The sequence below is a fragment of the Aptenodytes forsteri genome, unplaced genomic scaffold (assembly GCF_000699145.1).
Source record: "Aptenodytes forsteri isolate BGI_AS27 unplaced genomic scaffold, ASM69914v1 Scaffold38, whole genome shotgun sequence".
Classification (NCBI taxonomy): domain Eukaryota; kingdom Metazoa; phylum Chordata; class Aves; order Sphenisciformes; family Spheniscidae; genus Aptenodytes; species Aptenodytes forsteri.
The window spans coordinates 248,253-268,177 of NW_008795704.1; the positions used below are offsets into that span (position 1 = coordinate 248,253).

The 19,925-nt window shown below is 48.7% G+C and overlaps 1 protein-coding gene across 1 annotated transcript in view; it reads left to right on the forward strand.

Moving 5' to 3' along the window:
* Positions 1–19,925, forward strand: part of LOC103902226 (rho GTPase-activating protein 39) — a 67,788-nt gene that overhangs the window by 11,143 nt on the left and 36,720 nt on the right. Inside the window, exon 2 of the mRNA XM_009283244.2 lies at positions 191–262. Within this exon, the coding sequence (XP_009281519.2) occupies positions 191–262 (72 nt within the window). The remainder of the gene's footprint in view (positions 1–190; positions 263–19,925) is intronic.

Consider the following 19,925-nt stretch of genomic DNA (forward strand, 5'->3'; position numbering starts at 1 on the left):
GGACCGGGCTGTTCGCAGCCTCCGAGCGAGGCGGGTGGCCCCGAATTTCACAGAGCTGAGCTGGCCTGATCCTGACCCAGAGCTCCCCATCCTGCCTGGGCCCTGGGGGTCCGGCAGAGCGGCAGCTGGCAGCATCGCCCTCCCCGGAGAATGTGGCCGGGCTCTGCCGGGTGCCCTCGCACCTCTGAAGACGAGCGGTTAATCAGAAGCGCCCTCTGATTTTGTACCTGTGTCGGACCAGGCTCCGGGGTGGGTTGCACGCGTAGGTTGCTCTCCGTTGCTTAAAAAAACAAACACAATTACAAAATGACAATGTGTTCTGGTCAAGCACAGGAATGGCTGTTGCACTTAAGTTTGCTGGAGTGGGGTGACCAGGAGAGGGTTTGCTCCTCACCTGGTAGCGGGTAGGGAGCCAGGATCACCTGTTGGCAGTGAAAATGGAGGGCCAGGTAGCCGGGCCAGTTTCCCAGGCTGCATCCTGCTTCCGACAGACGCCGGCATATTTTATGGCTCCTCTGAATAACCCCATTCAGGGAGGATTCCTCCTGGTCGCTCTGTGCCTCAGCTCGTCGGCCAGAAGTGGTTGAATTAAGTTTGGCTCTGCTGGGAGGAAGGCACAGAGCCTGGCAGAAGCACTGTCCTCCCCATGGCTGATGCCAGTTGCTGTTGCGCTCTTTTGCCAGCATTTTTTTTTGTCCTAGATGAAAAGCTCGCAAGGATTTAACATTCCTGTGAGCGCGGCTCTCCCCAGGGGCACCAGATTTCAGCTGGCTTCTCACATTCTCTTTGTCTGGGGGAGAGGAGGGAGGGCTGTGCTGGCGTTTTGCCCGGTACCTCGGTGATGGTGCAAGGTGTTTGGAGTAATTTTTTATTTCTCTTGTGTTTTGAAGGTTTTTTTTTTTCTTTTTCTTCTGTCTGTTCTGCATCTTCTCTAGCAGAATGCAGTTTGAGTTAGTCTGTAAGAAGGAGCCTCTTGGGAAGGAATTGCAAATCCCCTTGAGAGTGGATGTAGAATACCAGAATTCATCCAGAACAAAATGATTAGCCCAGCAGCACGCTCTTGGTCTGCCAGCAGCAGCAGCTCATAGCGGCTGCTTCTGCCTCCCTGCTTGTGACAGCCAAGAGCACTCGGCGCTCAGGGATCGAGGTTGCAGGTTGCTCACTTCAGGGGATAAACTGGAAAACCTGACAAAGCCATGTAGATTTGGGGCTGTCGTTCCACTAGCCAGTGCAGAGGACTACAGAGCTTCTTGCACTGGATTTCAGCATAATTTTTCCAGTGTATCCCCACTGACTATCTCTTTGGTGCTTTTTGAATTCGGTGTTTGCCGGGTTGATGAGACAGCTCTTTCCTGTCAGTTGGATGGAGGCTATTTGGAGTGATGCTGAGATCACAGTGGTTTATAGGAATGCAGAATTTGAAGCCAGGTTTTTGGTCAGATAGTTCACATGCCTTCTGTATTCACAACAGGTTTGCTTAGCTGAAACAGATGTCTTGGCCTTAGCTGGGAGCACATAAGCTGTAGGGAGATCTAAGTATACTGGCCTGGTGCGTTTTGTAACCAAGAGAACTTTATCATCCTTGTGATGGAAAAGGCTGCTTTCAGCCTGATGGTTGCTGGATCTGCAGCTGAAAACCTCATGAGAGACTTGCACATTTAATGTGCTAACAAGACACGCAGAATCTGGTTCACTGAACGCTGCCCTGCTTTAGGGGCACAAAAGGCAAATGCCTCCCATTCAACTGATTTACTTGATCTCTAGAAAAATGTCATGTGCTGTGGTGCAAAGATGAGAGGAGGAGAGACTGAGGCTCCTGTAGTGAACTGCCTGATGGGTAAGAAAATCCTGCAGATTTCAATGTGTTTGTGTCTGAGCTTTGAGGCACTTTTTTTTAATCAATCCTGCCATTCTTTTGGGGTTGGCTTCATAGGATTGGGGCAACCGCCTGCTGGCAACCAGGTAAAGTTTTGCAAACCAGGGAACAGTTTTTTCCCGTAGACCCATGGAGGAAGAACTATTATCATCGTTGAGGGACTGTGGGAAGGACTGTAAGATCTGAATCAGCTTTAATGGAATCACTTCTGTAATTAAAGATAACGAAGCATAAACTGCTGTAGGATTCTGGCTTTTTGGGCCATGAGGGTGTTTTTTTGGTTTTGTTTTTTTTTCCACCCTGGCAGTGCAGTTTAATAAATATTCATGAACCCTTTCTTTGAAGTCGCAAAAGCATGTGTCATATCTATATTTCTTGATAGGTAAGTGCATTAGTAAGAATACTACTTGGTTGCCATTTTACCTATGGAGAAGAAAGCTTTTCAATTTGGACTTGCCATTTTAGCAGCATGTTTTTGGCTGTTTGAATTAAAGAGCCTCAGGACGTGAGCGGAGGGAGATCTCCCAGCCTGCGCCAGAAGTACTGGGGATTGCGGAAGTCTTGTTAGCTGGGTGGGTGGAAGGACTGGGGACGGTACTGAGTGCACTTGTTCAGTGGGAAACCTGCTGGTCTGGCTGGCCGTTTTAATTTGATTAATACAAAATATAAAGGATTCATACGCTTTATGTTCTGATTACGATGAAGACTCTCAATTTTGTTATTGAATCTCAGTACCTTGAGTATGAGTTTGTTGCATATAGTTAATTCAGATTAATTCAGGCTTTAATTTGTCTTTGCCTGAATACTAGTTTCTGTGGTTTTCAGAAGCTTTAATTTAGAAAACTTCCACACTTCATCAGCCTGCCCTGGAGCTGCTGATGGACTCCTTGTGCCTGAACTCAGCCATGGCTTTGCAGCAAAAGGGTCTTCTAGTCTTGGCAGGGCTTCTGAATCTTCTGCTGTTATTCAGCGCAGAGTCCCCCACATCCTCTGAACTGGGTCCATGTGCCCTGTTCTGGTTTACCCTCTTCTTAATTGGCTTAGATAAGGCCATGAATAAATGTCCTCTCTGTAGCTAGCTGTGGCTGCAGGACAAGCTTCTGCTCCCAGCAGGTTGTCCTGCTCTCGTCTGCTGGATGAGCCTATTCCTGGATGAGCGTTGTGGTAACTCACTTAGTAAATGAGCTGGGGTAGTGAAGGTCTCTGTTTGCTCTCTGACATCAGTGGAGATAAGTGCAGGTGGGAGAGGTTATCGGCAGCCAGACTTCTGCGACACACTCCTGGTGTCATCCCTGCTCCTCTGAACGTGCTGCTGGAGCTATCGGTGAACTTGGCAGGGCAGTTTCCTTGGGATGAAATGGTTTAGGGGTGAAAGACCGAGTGGCTTTAAGTGAAACCAGGAGCGTGTTTTTGCTCCAGTAGCTCTGCTGGCAGAGGCAGAAGAGGGGTGATAAGTTGTGGAGGACAAGGTAGTCATCTTGTCCGCCATCGCTGCCATATCGTTTTTAAGCTGCTCCCATCAGCAGGCCCAGCATGGCCTGGAGCTAGCTCCTGAGGTGGAGTCGTGCCTTCAGTTACAGTGTTTGACTCTATGCAGATAAAGCCTGGTCCTTGGGAAACACCTTCAGACACATCAGAGTCTTCTGATGGAAACTAATCAGAAGTTCAAAGGAAAGAAGCAGCGTTTCCTCCTTCCCTGTGGTCTCCTTTCCCAGTATTTCCATTCCTGTTGTACTACCCAAATGGCTTTCTCAGTGGATGATGCAATTAGGAGGAGATGCTTGCAAGCTTTCAGCAAATAAATACGTCAGAATTTGAAATGCTCCATTTAGGCTCCATCAACTCTTCCCAGGTGGAGTGCAATTATTTGTGCCTTCTTGTGATGTGTACGCTCGTGTTTCTTTAAAAAGCCCTCTGGGCAGATTTGAATAGCTAATGAAGTGCCTCTTATTTGTAATAAAAATAAATTCCAGAGCAGACACTGGGATTTGGTTTTAGCTGGATTCATAGAGGGTTTCTGAGCTCTGCTGTCATTACTTACACATTTGATGTTAATTCCTGCCTTTGTCAAGGTGCGCAGAAAGGCAGTTCCCTGGTAGGAAAGACGGCTTTAATGATCAAGCAATTTCTTGTACTCTTTGATAACTCAATCATGAGTGTCCACTGAAGCAAGCTGTCTGTCTGATTGTTTTTATGCTCTTCATGGGGAAGAGTAGTCTTCTGCTTTGGGCAATTTCTTAAAGGAGTCAGGTTTTGGAGTGTCAGGAAAGTATTAACTAAAGCAGCAGACGTGAGGTCCATCTGGCTCGTACATCTGGAACGAGACACTGTGGGTCAAGAGAAAATTTTTTTGCACTTGGTCTTTGTCTCATGGGAGAATGGAAAAAAATACCATTATTTGGGATATATTCTCTCATCCTAATTACTATTCCAAGTGTTTGAGGTTACTGATATAAGGAATAAGTGTTTTATATTTCCAGTTGAATATTGACCAGTGAATTCCAGTGGTGTCAACCATCCTCCAGCTACTCTCCCAAGCTTTTTTCTTTGTGTGTTGTCAGCTGCCATTTTTTGGTTATGCAATGCACAGAGCCAAAAGAGGTTTGGGAAGCTTATAATGAGGATGCTGAAGATACAGATTGCTTGTTTGCAACAAAACATGGAGTCCTTTCCATCTCCCATGCTCCCCGGGGGAGCGTTGGTATGGCTTGTGTAGCAGCTCGAGGAGTCAGGGTGTGTCTGGCCTCCTGCAGTTACGTGCTTCAGGCAAAAAGAAGGGACTCGGGTTGGACAATATCAACTTTAGAAAATTCTCCCTGAAAAAAACAAGCTGAAAGACCAAAGCACTGGAGATGCTGAGATATTTTTTTTTTTTTTTTTTTTCCCCCTGGCTCTTTTGTCTTTTTGGATTTAAAGTCTTGTATGAAATTCCACTGAGGGCTTTATGCTGCACAGTGCTGGGGAACTTCTGAAATAGAGAGATCTGAATAAAATTATTCATTGGCATTTTCATCAGCCACCAGAGGCAAATAGAAGGCTGGATCTACATAGAGGATGTATTTTCTTACCCCTCTCGTATTCTTCTTGTGCCCAGCTCCCTGAGCCAAGCTCTCACTGCACTTTGCCTTCCTTGATGGAAACTGCTCTGACGTGGGATGAAATGAAGATGACGGCGAGTGCCCCGTGCTCCCCGGACTTTCTGTGCGTTCCTGTTTCAGCCTGGAGCAGAGCAGTCCTGGGCCCCTCTAAACTGACCTTTTTCTTACTCACAGGGTTTATGATCTACCAAAAACAAACAAGCCAAGCTGGGGGGGTGGGGAACCAAACCTGTGCTGGGCTCACTTGTGTGTGTAACTTGGCAGGTGTGGGACACTGCCAGAAGGCACTTTGCTTTGGCAGATGGGGCTGTTTCCTACCTGGGCAAAGAGGGTTGCTGCTTTCTGGCTGGGAACCTGTTACAGAGGCAGAAAAGACTCAGTGTAGTGGGATTTTGTGTCATCTTAGACATCATGAACTGGTGGCCCAGGGCCAGGTGCACTGTAGCAGGGATAACTTCTTTGTTCTGTAGATCTGGTTTTTCTGTTTGGTTTTGCTTGTGTTTATTTTTTTTTCCCAGAAGAATGACAAGGAGGCTTACTGTCTCCATCACCAGTGACACCAAGAAAAAACCCTGCACAATGCTGCCCGACGAGTTGGGACTAAGCTCAGCAAATCCCCTTTAACCACATGGAGTTCAGCTGTCTTGGGTTTTTTTGACTCTGAGGCAGTGCAATGTCTTGCACGTGGGTTTTCATGTGTAGCAGCAGCCAGGGCTCAGTTTAGGAGAAGAATGAATTGGTGTAAAATATTTTCAGTAACAAAGTGAAGTCAGAGAAAAAGTTATCACAGGAGACTTTTATAGCTGAATAATTAAATACAGACCCAGGGGATGCAATGGGTGAGCAGTGCTGTGTAGTGTTGCCTGGAAAGATGCCCCTCCAGAGGCTGTGGCCAGACCAGGTGGTGGATGTTGGCCGCAGTTTTCGGTGCCTCTCCACTGGCTGCCGGGCCCTTGGGGTGGCTGGCTCGGTTTTACTGTTGGGACGCCGACGTGCTCCAGCCAACTGGTCCTGGCCACCCCAGCTGCTCCAGTGCCTGGTCCTCACCCCCCTGCTAATCTGCTTGCTCAGTCATGCTCCCCCACACAGCCTTATCTACTCTGGGCTTGTCCCCCATGTGCTTTTGGTGCTGTGTGGGAAATAGCAAGTGCAGGGTTGTTTCCAGAGATGGGGTAAGCTGCGGGTGGTCACACACTGTAATCCAGGCTCTGAGTCTCCCTTATATGCATTTAAATAGTAACTCAAGGTCCAGCTGTTAGTTTCAACACATTCAGTTTGTCGTAAAACTGTAAATGCTCTATTTGGTCCTCTTCTGGTCCAGTGACCGTTTTCTCCTCATGTATATTGTAGTTCTTTGATAGTCCTTTGATAGCCACAAATATCCAGCTGTGTATCAGCCGCGCTGTCTAGCTCTTCTTTGCTCCCTAGCTATAGTAATTAGGTTTGGGATTTTTTTGTTAGGCCTTCCAAGCATTGCTCTAAGCTATGGTGAGAGGAGAAGTTCCAAGTGTTTTACGAATTCTTGGTGATGAATCAACATCAAGTGAAGCAAAGAGAGATGGCAAAAGGGCTGTGAGCTGAGGTGCAGAGCCTGGAGTACGGCCGGCATGGGAAGCGCTTAATGTATGCCTAGGGCCAAATGCTAAGCACGTTGTAGTATGGAGGTACATTTTCGCAGTAATTTATACCATCATAATACGATGGATAGTTTGGCTGGGGTACGGCTGAATTGCATTTAGCCAGTATAGTAAAATGAGTGTGAAGCAAGTAGTGTTGGGGCTTGGGTCGGTGCTGTCCTTGGGCTCGCGCCTGCAGTCCTGCATTAGAGCACAAATGGCAGAAGAGTTGCAGTTTTGGCTTGTAAACTCCTTAGAAAGCTTGCCCCTGAAATAAGCTACTTCAATTTTCATGAAATTAGTTTTGAAATCACTGAAAATGAGGGTGAAAAGCAAGTGTCGTGGTCCTTTCTGTACTGTGGGCTTAGAAGCTGCTGAGGAAATGCCTGGTGAGTAGCTGGTGGTCTGACAACTCAGCCTAAATTCACTAAAGCTGTAATTTGAAATTAGTCTAAAACATGGGTTTGAGGTTCTGGAGACTGAAGGCTTTTCCAAAGCAGAAGTCTGTTTTGGCATGGCAATAAGCATAAAAGATAAGACAGACGGTGATGGTCTTCTGGGGGTGAAGCTGTACACTGTCACCCTTGTTTCTCCTGGCCCTGGGTCCCGTCACCAGAATGGCTGAGTTCACTAAAGCAAGAGGAACCTGGCTGTTTTTTAGTTAGCAAGCTGAATTAGCTCCATGTGAGATTTGAGGAGCTCCAGTGTCCTTGTGTGATGAGTGCTGGGGATGCACTGTGGGGAAAGAGCGTGAGGGGAGGACGCAGAGGGGACTCCCTCCTTCCAGCAGCAGCAAGTCATTGGATCTGCTCTGCTTTCAGTGTACCATGACGTTATCATCCAGTTCCCTCTCCCGTGGTCCGTTGGGCCAGCTTTGGACACCATGCTGCAGGGGTGACTTTGAGTACATTGTTGAGACTTCGGCACTGAATGCCAAAACCCTTGTTTGGGTTGCTTTTGTTGTTGAAACAAGGAGGGCTGGATGAGTCTGGCAAAGGGGGAGATGTTGGTGATTTCAGCCTCTCTGGCTCCCCATAACTCTTCCCCAGCAAGGTGGTCTCTCGGGGTGCGATGGCAGAGTCCCCCATCGGCCACCCAGCACTGCCTCTAATGGCTGAGCACTTGTGTGCTTAAACTTTATTTGGTCTTGGAGGGATGAAATCACTTGCTTTTGTCTCTGTTTGGATAAGGAAAGCTGCTGCTGAGCTGTGAGAGCTATCTGCGTGTGTGTGGGGAGAAGTTTTTTGGTAATACAGCGTGTTCAGTGCAAGGTGTGCTTGCTGTGGGGCTAGAGGGAAACTTCATCTTGGGCTACTTTCTCTGTCCACCCCGCTGCCTCTGGAGCATGAAGAAAAACTGCAGGTGGAAAAGGGTGGACAGCGCGGTGATCACCAAATAGCTCAGTGAAACAGCCCAGAGCTCAGCTTGAAATGTAAAAACGTGCAACTTCCAGTGATTGATGTACTCGTTCCTGCCTGGCCTGGATGGCTGGGGCAGTGAGATGTGCTCGGGGTGTATTGATTTTTGGCTGCATCCTGCACCGGAGGCTTTTTGGGGAAGAGCACAGTTTCCTATTTGAGAGTGTCTCCTGATACCACGTACATCTTGTACCCTGGGTGCTGAAATAAAATAGCCCCTGCAGCTGGCTGTGGTGGCTTCGTTACTGCGGTCCTTGCAGTGCGTGCGGCGCCTGCCCAAAGTGGAGTTCAGCCCCCAGGAACGGCACACTGTGGGCCCTTGGCACGGGTAGGGGAGAGCATGCGTATGATTCCTGTTAACCTTGCTCAAACCTCTACTATTTGCAGCAGTAGCCGTTTCTTCAAGTGAATGTGTGGGGAGGGTCAGAGAACAGACAAATTCCTCATGGGGCTGCCTGTGGTGCTGCTTTCTTGCATTCTGCATCCCAGCTGGACCTGGGTTAAACCCGGAGTTTCTGTGGACTGCAGAGAGGATTTGAGGGGCTTTACATGAATTAACAGTATTCCCCTGAAGTTACCATTTTGGGGCAGTTACCTGTGGTAGGAACTTGTGCTGCTTTGCCTGTAGGTCTATAGCTGTAAACCATCCTAATGGTGCGGCTGTTTCTCCTGGGAAAGGCAAATGACATCTGTGAGCATAAACTAATGGTGAGATGTGTCTTGCACTAGAGCTTGGGCTGCTCTGTTGGTACTCGTGGAAGTGCAGCCTTTCTTTAGGACAGGCGGTACATGGGCCCATGGACAAAGAGCAACGTCAGTGCGGCTGGCTGTGAAAATTGGGTGCTGCTGGGGTTCAGCCCACCCCTTCCCGGGGTGCAGTCCTGTCGTGGCAGAGCTTTCTGTGCTGCTGAAGATGACGAAGAGTTATCAGGCTTCATCTCTTTCAACTTCACACCTGCTAAGCTGTGACAGAAGATGTCAAGAAGAGTAATGAACAGCTGGGAGATGCAAACCCTCATTTTTCTTGTGCTTCAGGCAAAAATGGATTGGTGAATTTTTTTATTTTTTAAATTAAAACCTGTTGTTGACTAAACCTGTTTTGCAGTTTGTTAGCAATTGGGCCCTGCTTCTTGTCTCTGGAAGGACCTTGGCAGGAACCGTGCGGGCCTTGACCTTGACTGCAGCTCTGTGCACTCAGCAGTGCCGAAAACAAGGGAGAAGGTCCAGGCTGTGGCTGCTCCCTGGAAGGGAGACGCTGCCACAGGGCGCTGCTCTCCTGGGATCTTGGCTGCCCTTTGATGTGGTCCTGTATTCCCCCAGGAAGGAGGAGCCTTGACCACTCTGCCTGTCATCTGGTGGGTGCCTCAGGAGGTGCTTTGGTCACGTAACGTGTTTCCAGCTGGAAACACATCTCAGTTTGGGCATCTGGAAACTGGGAATATGCAGTTACCTGTGAAAACTCAGTACGTATGTGCCCAGGAATAGTCATAATAACTCCGAGCCTGTGGTTATGATGGGCTTTTTATGACTGGCAGCATTAATAAAATTAATGAGACTTATGTCTGCCCTGCTGTAGAGCTGGCATTTACTCCTGAGCCTGCTAAAAAGGGGCTGTCTGTTGTTGCAGTTGTGTAAGAGCCCTGATATTTGTCTGCCTTGTACGGCTCTGTCCCTCTGCTAAAGAGTAGCTGATAGGACCAGAGATGGTATGGAAGTTATTTGGTGATGACATTGGCAGCTCAGAAGGAATGGATACCTCCACCAAGAAAAGATCGGTCTCCCCCCCTGCCTTCTTTCTCTCTCCTTTTTCCCTCCCTTCTTTCTCTCTCTTAAAGAAGGAAAACAAAAGGAAATGTGCAGGGGAAAGAAGGCTGGTGGAGTGAAAAGGATGTTGGTCAAAAAGGGGAAGCTGTAACCATACAAGAAGACCAAAAAAAGTATATATTTCAGCAGATTACATGTAAAATCAAAATAAGGCAGGCCAGAATAAGATTTTTGAAGAGTGAATTTGCCAAATATGATTAATTTTCAAATGCATCAGAAACCTTTTGGACACAGGCAGCAGAAGAGATCAAGGTGTGAGAGGCACAGAAGATAAAGCCATCACAGAAAAATCTAAACCATTTTTTGGCCGTCTTGACTCCTGTGGAGGAGCTTTGTAGCTTTGCAAACTACAAGCTTGCTACAAAAGAGCTGTCTGAGAAGTTGTCTCGCATTGAATGTCAGTAGAAATGGCTTTAGAACAAACAGAGGAACTGATAAGAAACTGTAAGGAACAGATGGTGTTTACTCAAGAGTGCCGTAGGATCTTAAATCTGAAATTGCTGAGATACTTATGTGTGTATCCTGTTGCTTAAGTGCCCTTGGTATCGCAGAAACTGATAGTGGCAAATGCGATGGCATTTTTTTAAAAGAGGGGGATCTTGGGGAAATCAGGGAGGTACACATCAGGTGGCTCAATATCTGTGCCAGGTGCACTGCTAGGGAAGGGCTGTAGAAGGGATCCTGGGGACCACAGGCTGGTGGCTCTGACCTCCATGCCTGGGCCTCTGCAATGAAGAACAAGATCACTGAAGGCATGGCCAAGCACGGCTTCTTGGAAAAGAATTAACGGCTAATGTAAAGGCAAGCTCTGCCTCACAGACCTGCTGGAGCTTGGTCAGCACGTGGGTGGCAGGACCAATAGACTTCATGCATCTGGGTTTTCAAACAGCCTTTGACAAGGTTCTCCACCAAAGGCTTTTAAGAAACTATGTCACTGTGGGCATGGAGGAAAAGTCTTGTTATGCTTTCCCAGCTCTCGGTCCATAGGATGCAAAGGGTAGGGCTTAATAGTAGTTTTTCAGCAAGGGTAAGAGTCAGCACTGAGGCCCCAGAAACTGGTCCTGGGACTGGTTTTCATCCTATGGGTGACCTCAGGCATGGAGGGGTGCAGTGAAATCCCCAGGTTTGCAGAGGATCCTCAATTCCTTCAGGTGGTTGGATACCTCACTGAAGGTGAGGAAATCCAGAAGGACCTCACAGAACTGAGCAAGTGGACAAATAAGTGGCAGATGAACTTCGGTGTAGGAAAATGTGGGGTACCTGTAGGGGAAAATTATCTATACTGGGCCTGTATGATGCTGAACCTGGAGCTGGTGGTTACAGCTCAGGAAGGAGCTTGGAGTCATCATCGGCAGTTCTCTGAAATCATCAGCTCAGTGTGCAATGTTAGCCAAAAAAGCCAGTAAATTCTGGTCACCATCAGCAAAGGAGATAATAAGAAAGCAGAGGGCAACATTTTAACCCTCTATAACACCTTGGTGCATATCTTGGGAGCTGCATGCAGTTCTGGTTTCTGCATCTTGAGAAGGACAGTGATGTTGGAGAGGCTGCAGAGAAGACAATTGACTGAGGGACAGAGCAGCTGCCTTATGAGGAGAGAGAAAAAAATTTGTGACTCCTTGGTTTGGAATAGAAGTCTGGCATAGCATACAATCAAGGTATACAAAATCATGAAGGCACTGATTAAGTTGAATTTTATCTACCAAGTCTTGTGGCACTAGAACCAGGGGCACCTGATGAAACCTATAGGAGATTGGTTTAAAGCAGGTAGAAGGAAGTACTTTTATTTTACACAATGTGTGATGAACTTCTGAATTCATTGTCCTGGGGGGATGTGGATGCAAAAGGCATCAGCAGGTTCAAAAAGCATTTGGGTAAACTTACAGGCAGCCAGTCTGAAACAGATACTAAGAAGAACAGCCAGGGATGTGCCTTTAGCATCCATAATACAAGTGTGGGTTCTAGGGGAATAAGGAAGAAGATGGAGAGAGGGTATGATCAGGCTCACGTGCTCTGCCTCACAAACCTCTCCTCTTGTCCCGGCTGTAGACAGGATGGAGGGGCAGTTGGTTTCACCCAAGATGTGTATCTTACGTTCTTGAAAGTTTCCAGAAACCAACATGAAGTAGGAATGTAGAGAGATATGACATGTTGCGGAAGAGCCAGCATGGCTTTCGTAGACCAAAACTGAGCCACATGACTCCATCGGTACTTGGAAGGTGTTTGCGAGCACATGGCAGGGGTGATCCAGTGGAGTGGTCTGGTGGACCCCTCTGAAATGGGGTATCCAAGAAAAGTCCACCATGGGATGCATGGGTGAATAAATGGTTAAAAGATAGGCTATGAAGATGAGGAGTAGACTGTCAGACTTCACCGTGGAAGGAAGTCCCTTGGGGAGCTAGGCTGGATCTCTGCCGCTCACAGCGTTTATATATGACCTAGAAAAGGGGATGAAAGCGATGGCTGGGGAAGAGCATGCTGCAGTCCACGTGTGCAGTGATGGACTCTGAGCAAATGAGGTAAGAAATCGTGAGCACTGAAATTCAGGAATGAGGTCGGGGGTAACGGGTGTTTCTGCGAAAGTATCGGCTGGCGTTCAGCGGTGCTGCAGGAAGGGAAGAGGAGGCTGTAAACAGCAAAGAGGGGAGCAGAGGACAGAATGAAAAAGTCATGACACCGCTCTGGTCTGCTGTCACGTTGAATATTACGTGAGTGTCAGGTCATCCCATCTCGGAAAAGTCCTTGCTTCTAGCAGCTGGAAGTAGAATAAGTGCCTCTGGTTTTTTGCTCCTTTTTTTTGTTTTTGTTTTTTTATCAGTGGCAAATACTATGTACTGGAGGCAGATGAGGACTGTCTAGGTGGACATCAAATATAAAGGGAAGTTGAATGTGGTCCAGATCTTTGCCCCAATCCATCGTCTATGCAGTAAAAGAAGGACAGAGAGCACTGCCCGCTTTGACATCTTTCTGAATTTGCCCCTCTTTTGCTGCCTTCCTTGCCACTGCTGAAAGTGAAAAGCTCAGTTTTGGACTGAACACAAGCTAATAAATGCTTAGGTTTTTGGTGAGAGAAAACAAAAGGAACTTGTTTTGGGCACCAAATCAAAAAGTAAATTGTTCTCACACCACTGTTTGCTGTTACCATGTATAGCAATTACTGCCATGGCAACAGATATTTTCAAGATCCAGCCAAGATCTTCCAGGGCTGCAACATGACTTCTGATACTTGCTCATTGTGGAGCTATTAATAACTGTGTTTTCCCCCCTCGTAGCCAGGAAGTTTCTTCTTCCTCATGTACCAAGTGAGAGGGATAAGCTCATTTTAAATCAATTGTGGGGAGAAGTGACACTGGGGATTTCCTGGATTTTTTTTGTTCTGGAGATCCTGTCTAGTGCTGCCAGCTCTGCAGCCACCTCCTGAGCTGAGCTGGGCTGTCTCTCTTGTGCTATTTATAAGAAAGCCCCGTCTGAATTTTTTTATTCCTTTCCTTTCCTTCCCCCCCCCTTAGAGCAGGACAAACAGATGACACATATTTACTCTTCCAGCTACGCACAGAAGCTTAAGTGTTTATTTCAGGCTGACTTGGTCAAGGGGAGAACCTGCTGCCAATTAAACATGATCTGGGCCAGGCTCTGGTCTGCACGATTTCTTTACTTATCTCCCGGTCATTTCAGCAAGATAAACCCTGTGTATTCAAATTTGCAGTTCAACTGTTCTTGGCAGTCGTTGAATTTAGCTATGTTTTAGTGACTGCATCCTTCTTTTATTGCTGCTGTACCTGTTTCTTGGGAGAGTCCGTTGAATGCGGTACCACCGGAGGCGCTGCCAAGGGCTGCGGCTCCCTGGGGAGGCAGCACACGCGGTGTGGGAGTTCGGCCGAGTGAGTCTGGCTGGGATGGTACCGGCTCACACAGGCCAGCTGATTTTTTTCTTGGACAACTCCAAGAAACAACTGAGACCCTTTCCGAGATCCTTTGGTGACTGACACAGTTATTCACCAATAACTGGCTTCTTGCTGACTCTCAGGAAGGTTAATCCCACCTTTGTTTCTATGACATGATGAGAGCAAAGGCAGATTTTGGGCTTTAACTAATCATGCTTTGTTCCGACACGCGAGATTGCAGAGATGTTCAGTTTTAAAAAGGCTGTGACTGCGTTTTAAGGCAAGGTTGAGCGACTCATCTTTGTTTCTCATTAAATCAAGCCAGATTTTGTTAACGACAAAGCACCAGAACTATACATAACTAGTATTTTTGTTAATTTGGAGTTCGAAGGTGTAACTATACTCACTGCTAATCTTACAGACGTGTGTGGCACACAAAGCAGAGGTTGAAATACAGCTCACGGGATGTGACTCCTACCCACACCGTAACGTTTTGGAGACGATCAGGAAAAGAATGTCAGTTCGGGGCAACACTTAAACACGCCTTTCCTTTCGGAGGAAGCTTTTTTCATGGTTGTTACATCAGAATTAAAAACAATGGAAAAAATCAAACACGGGCTGTTTCTCATCCCAAACTGCTAATTCACTCACCGATAAGTGAGCTTTTCAGAGATCGAGGTGTACATGGAAGCAGGGAACTGTGCGTTGCTCCGTGGGGCAAGGGTGTGGGAGGGGAGAGCTCCAGGGCTGCGGGAGGGGACCGATGCTGTGCAGTCCAGTTCATTGGTTTCACATCATCCTTGCTCTGTCATGTCCGATGCGCTTTTTGTTCAGCGATTCCTGTAGGCAAAACAAATGTAAGAAATTAATTTCTCATGGAAAAGAGGTTTTTTTTTTCTTATTGTTTTATGAAGGGTGTATGAACTCTGTGGCTGAGGTTTTCAGCTATTTATTTACTGCCTCTCTTCCCTTGCCAGAGGAAATTAGTGTGCTTTGGGCTGGGGAAAATGACGACTCTTGAAGCAGCTCCTCTGCACGGAGTCCCATCGGGATGAGTTTCCTGATGGCAGCTCAGGGCGCAGGGGAGAGTTACTCGTTTGCGGACTCTGTTTCCTATTGCCTCTGACTCGCTGCCAAATTCCTCCACTATCCCGGCATTGTATGGTTAACTTGAGTCACGCTTAACAAGCTTGGACAGCTAATACTTTCAAGAGCTTCTCTGCATTTGTTCCTGCTTAGTTTTTTTCAACAGATTGGGCAGAGACAGCTGCAGCCAGAGAGATTTGCCGAAGAATGAAAAGGCCTAAAAAAGTTGTGATGAAACACTGTTATCTTTGTTTTATACTTTTAGCCACCAGTGTCTTGTGGGCTCTGCTAGCTGAGAAATAACCCGGTCCCTTGCAAACTGCGTCTGTGCTGTGCATAAGTTTTCAAGGGACTCTGTGTTTCAGCTAATAAATGACTGGCAGCCCTTTAAATGAAGAAAGACAGAGGGCCATTATTTTGCTAATGCCACGCATTTAGGAATGTCGCTGCTTCAGATACGTAGCTTTGCAGACGGGTGCTTGAAAGTCCTACGCTCTGCGATCCGGCTGTTTGTAGGGAGTCAACAGCTGGCACCCTCGGTGACACCGGGCTGTTTGTGTACGGCCTTGCCTTGCAGGTGCTCCACCCTGTAATTACAACCTTGGTCTGCTCCTGTCCCCCCACTGCTGCTGGCTCCCGCGCCTCCTTTAGAAAAGCTGAAGTTGTGGTGGGTTTTTCATGGTCTGGTGGAGTTATTTTAGACCGAGGTGGGTGTCTCAAGAGGTCCTTTCAGTCCCCATCCCTGCATGCTCTTGCTGAGGCGGCTGCTCGGTCCCAAGGTACCAGCTGATGGGTTTCTCTTTTCTGGTTTTGTAGGTTTCTTTTCTGTTCTTGTCTTCCCAGTCTTCGCTCACTGACATAATTCAGAAACCTCTGTAAATGTTTTCTTCTTGTTGCTCAGCGTTCCATCATGTAGCATACGAACATCTCTGTGCCCGGTGTAAATGAGCCTCTGGCACTTGGCTGTTTGCTTTGCTCCGTCATGGCTGCTATGGGCTCTCTTCCCTTCAATGAAGATGGTACAAAAATTGTTCTTTTCCCCTCCTGTATGGGGAAACTACGCCCTGTAGCACTGCAGCATGTCTGTGGCTGTGCAACGCCTTGCATGGTTTCACTAAGCCCAGGATGATCTATCTGTGCACAGAAATGATGAAAATCAGTTGGCTGCAGAGTTAATGCTGCAGAGTCATGTTCCATGCAGCATGAGTGATGTGGGCTGCTGCTGGGGCAGTGGAGCAGTTGCTAGGTCTATGTGGTGGGGCAGCTTTTCCAGAACAGCTTCTGATTGTGGAGCCTCCTGTTCCCGAGCTGCTCTCCCTGGCATTGACTGGCCAAGGCAGCAGCTGCAGGGTCCCCAGCTGCAAGGGCTTCATGGCAATGCTGGGAGGAATACCTGAAATCAGTAGCAGTGATATAGGAGGCCGTGAAGAGTAAATCTCAGTCCTGAAGCAGCTGGGCAGCAAGCTAGATAAATCAGGACCTTTGTCAGTAATTCCTAGGATGACAGAGAGGGCAGCGGGTGCTGCCATGTCCTTGAAATAGCAGGGATATCATCTGTGTGACATTACTTGCTTTGGCATAGGGAGAGCACTTGGTGTGTGCTGCTTCTCCAGGGCTCTGGGCTTTTGCCCTTCATCCTTTTGGCAGGTGCATGTTCTCTGCCTCGTTCCTGCAGCCGTATCAGCATGACGCTCTTGGCCCTGGGTGCAGCCTCGTCAGCGCTGGGAAATGTTGCCCTGGTTAGATCTGATCAACTTGTGTTCGGCGGCCGGCGAGAGGTGTGGGGGACTTAAAGGTCCGTGGAAACAGGAACAAGCCGTGTTCAGCTTTCTGGTCACTGACCAGGGTTTCAATCAGCGGGTAGCCCTGTGGCGCTGGGGCTCATTGGGAAGGCAGGAGACTCAGGTGTGAGTTCCAGCTCCATCCCTTCCTCTTGCCGTGTGTCCATCCCCCTGATAAAAACGGGAACAGCCCAGGCCTAATTGTAGGGTTACATTCGTGCTGGGAGGCTCTTGGGTGCTTTGAGTCCCATCTTGGGCAGATCCTGTATGACTCAGTGCCAGCACATGCTCCCGGAGGTGGATAAAGCCCAGCTCTGCTCCGGTTGAAAGCATCTGTCTTAGCTTGGTGTGACCCAAGAAGACATAAAGGGAAAGCAGATGTGTGACCTTGGGTACCTCATTGTGGAGATTTGCATGCCCGAAAGGATCTGGCTGGTACAGCTGGTGATGGCCTCGTGTGAGTAGCTGCTGACCGTTTGGTGGGGCTGTGGACAGGTGGGATGGCCGCAGTGATGCTCATTGAGCCATGCTTATGGCATACGTGCCTGTACAAATCCTCCCTGAAACCGGGAACCGCCTCTGGGGGCAATGGGGAGGCGTCAGGCTGCTGCCCTGGGGCTGAGCTCGGGATGCTTTGGTGGGGCAGCACCAGGGGATGGAGGGAGGGCAGGATACGTCCCAGCCGTGATGGTCAGTTGTTGCTGAACTCACAGGTTGTCCTGTAATGCCTTCACCTAAGCAGCTGTGAAGTATTTCCTCTCTAGGGTATTGCTAAAATTGAGGTTTTCCCATGTAAATCCTGTTTGTTGGGGACAAAGTCTGGTTACGAGCGTGTTGAGGTGGGATGCAGTCACCATCAGAGCGCAGCGCCGCTGGTATCACTCCAAGTCCCGGCGGCAGCGGACCTGACCATGTGTCCTGGGATTGATGCAGCCCATGGCTCTGCAGGCGGTAGGACAGCACCAAGCTGCGCCAGGCCTCAGCTCCCCTCCAGGGCACCCCGTGCCCCCTGGGCAGGGACCATCCAGCTGGCACTGAGCCTCCCCCTGCAGCTGCCTCCCTTCCAGCAACTGGGATTTGGATGGGGCTGTGGATCCATGCAGCACGTTTTGGAAGGAGAGAGAGGGTATGAAAACTGCCAGTACATTTTTCTTTTATTTTTTTTCTTCTGAAACTCGTTCTCAAATGCTCAGCCCTTAAAAGGAAAAACAACTCTGCTGAAGCCTTCACTGAGCTTAGGAGGTGCCGCTGCGTCTGGGGCAAAGCAGAGCTTTAGGGAGGCTGTTTAAGGATTGGGGGTTTGGGCCGTGCTCTGATGTGCAAAACAAAAACTCCAGCCTTGGTGGCAGGAGAGATCAAGGGGATGCCGTGGCAGCAGCTCAAGGGCCAGACGGGTTGTCCAGGCAGATCCTGTAGCCCAAGGAAACTGGCTCACTGCTCTGTTGTGGCCTGGGGCTCAAGCTCTGCAAGGGATTTTGTTCCCCAGTCATGTAAAACCCCTGGGTCGGCTGGGACAGATACGCAGGAGAGGCTGTCCAGACAGATCCGTGTCCCTGGCCAGCTTGGGGACCCTTACAAAGAGCAGAGGGAAGTGCCTGTAACCTTTTTGACGCTGAATGCTTTTTAACATCTTATGTCTTTCACCTTCTGCCCAGGCTGCAGCGGCCACAGCTGGTCTCTGGCCATGATGCAGTCCAAGGTGCTCGCCGTCACTGACAATTTGGGGACAGAGAGAAGCAAGAGGCCCTTGGTCTTCTAGGAAGCAGCAGGTCCTTTCCCCGGGCACAGCAGCCATCCCTGCTCTGCGCCTCTGACAGAGGAGCTGCGGCAAGAGCCCGTGCTTACCCCGGCTGTGCAGGCCCAGGCAGAGCTATGCCCAGTCTGCATCATCAAGATTTTTTTAAAGGGAGTGGATTTTACTTCTCCTATCCTCAGGTGCAATTTCCTTTAGTGTTGGTCTGTGCAGTCCCCTGGTGACTGTGCCCACATCTCCAGTACCTGAACTCCTCCAGGTCTGTTAGTGCCCATCCAGCAGCTGCTTTATGCTCTGTCCCGAAGCCATGAAAACGGGGATGTTTTCTGCCCCTTGCTTTTCCCTCTGTCGCAGAACCCCCGTCCTGTGGAGGAGGGATGGAGGATGGGGTGGGGGCGAGCAGCACTTCAAGTCCCTCCATTCACCTTCCCATGGGGTGCTCGTTGCGTGACTCCAGGGCTTGCCTAGGAGTGATTTCAGGGTCCGGATCAGTACGAGCCTGGTGCTGCCGGTGGGGCTGCGCAAGTCCTGGTGGGCAGTGCTCAGTGCAGAGTGAATGATGGGGAGCGTGAAGGTTGGTGTGGTGGGAGTTTCTGTGCTGCCTCCCTTCTCCCCACTGAGATACAGTGCTCTGAGATGCCTATGCATCCGTCCCACCCAAGGTTCAGGTGCTGGTGTCAGGCTGTAGGACCTTATGCCTTTGGGGCTGTTCTGGGCTTTATTTTAAGTTTATTATCTTTGTAGTGCGACTCAGTATGGTGTCTGTCCTCCCTTGGGGAGGATTCCCCTCTGCCTCCCCAGTCCTCTTGTGGAGACCCCAGGAAATCTCAGCCGTGTCCTGAAAGTCCTTGTTTCTTACTTTTTTCTCTCCGAGACAGGATCTTGGAGGAATCTGCTGTTAATTTTGGCACTGCCCTGGCCCGCTCCTGCGGGATGAGCTGCCCCATTGCCGTCAGTTCTGGTCTGGAGCCGGGGTGAATCGGAGACTCACAGCAGCAAGATGGGAGCTGGCAGTGCTGGCATGAGGGCTGGGGGAAAGTTTGGGAACAGATGGGGAACAAGCAAGAACCAGCAGAGTCTGAGCAACCAGAAGGCCACCAAGTTTCTCATCTGATGTCTCTATCTTTGAAAATACCACTTAGCAGAAGGCTTGGGGCTTTGTTTGTTTGTTTTCTTAATTAAAAACACCAAAGTAATGAGATGCTTTGTGTGATAGGACCTTTTCCAGGCTCTCTCCTACCTCTAACCCACCCAAGTCATGGTGCTGTTCTCCTCTCTGTAATGTGTTGCTGGGCTGGGCTCTGTTATCAGAGGGCTGCCCCCATTCTGCTCTTGCTGGAGCTGAGCATACGTGCCCAGGCTTTGAGCAATTGCAGTCATTTGTTCTATATTTTCACAGTCTGGTCTGTCTCCTATGAAGCAGAGGTTGGTTTGTTTGCACAATGCTTATTTTCGGAAGCAGGAGAGTTTTAGGAACAGGCTGACATTATTTTTATTTTAGTTCCTCTGTAATTTTTGTTAGAAGGATGCATGTGTATTCAAAATAAGTTCAGATATATATGTGTGTGTGTGTGTGGAGAGAGGGTTGT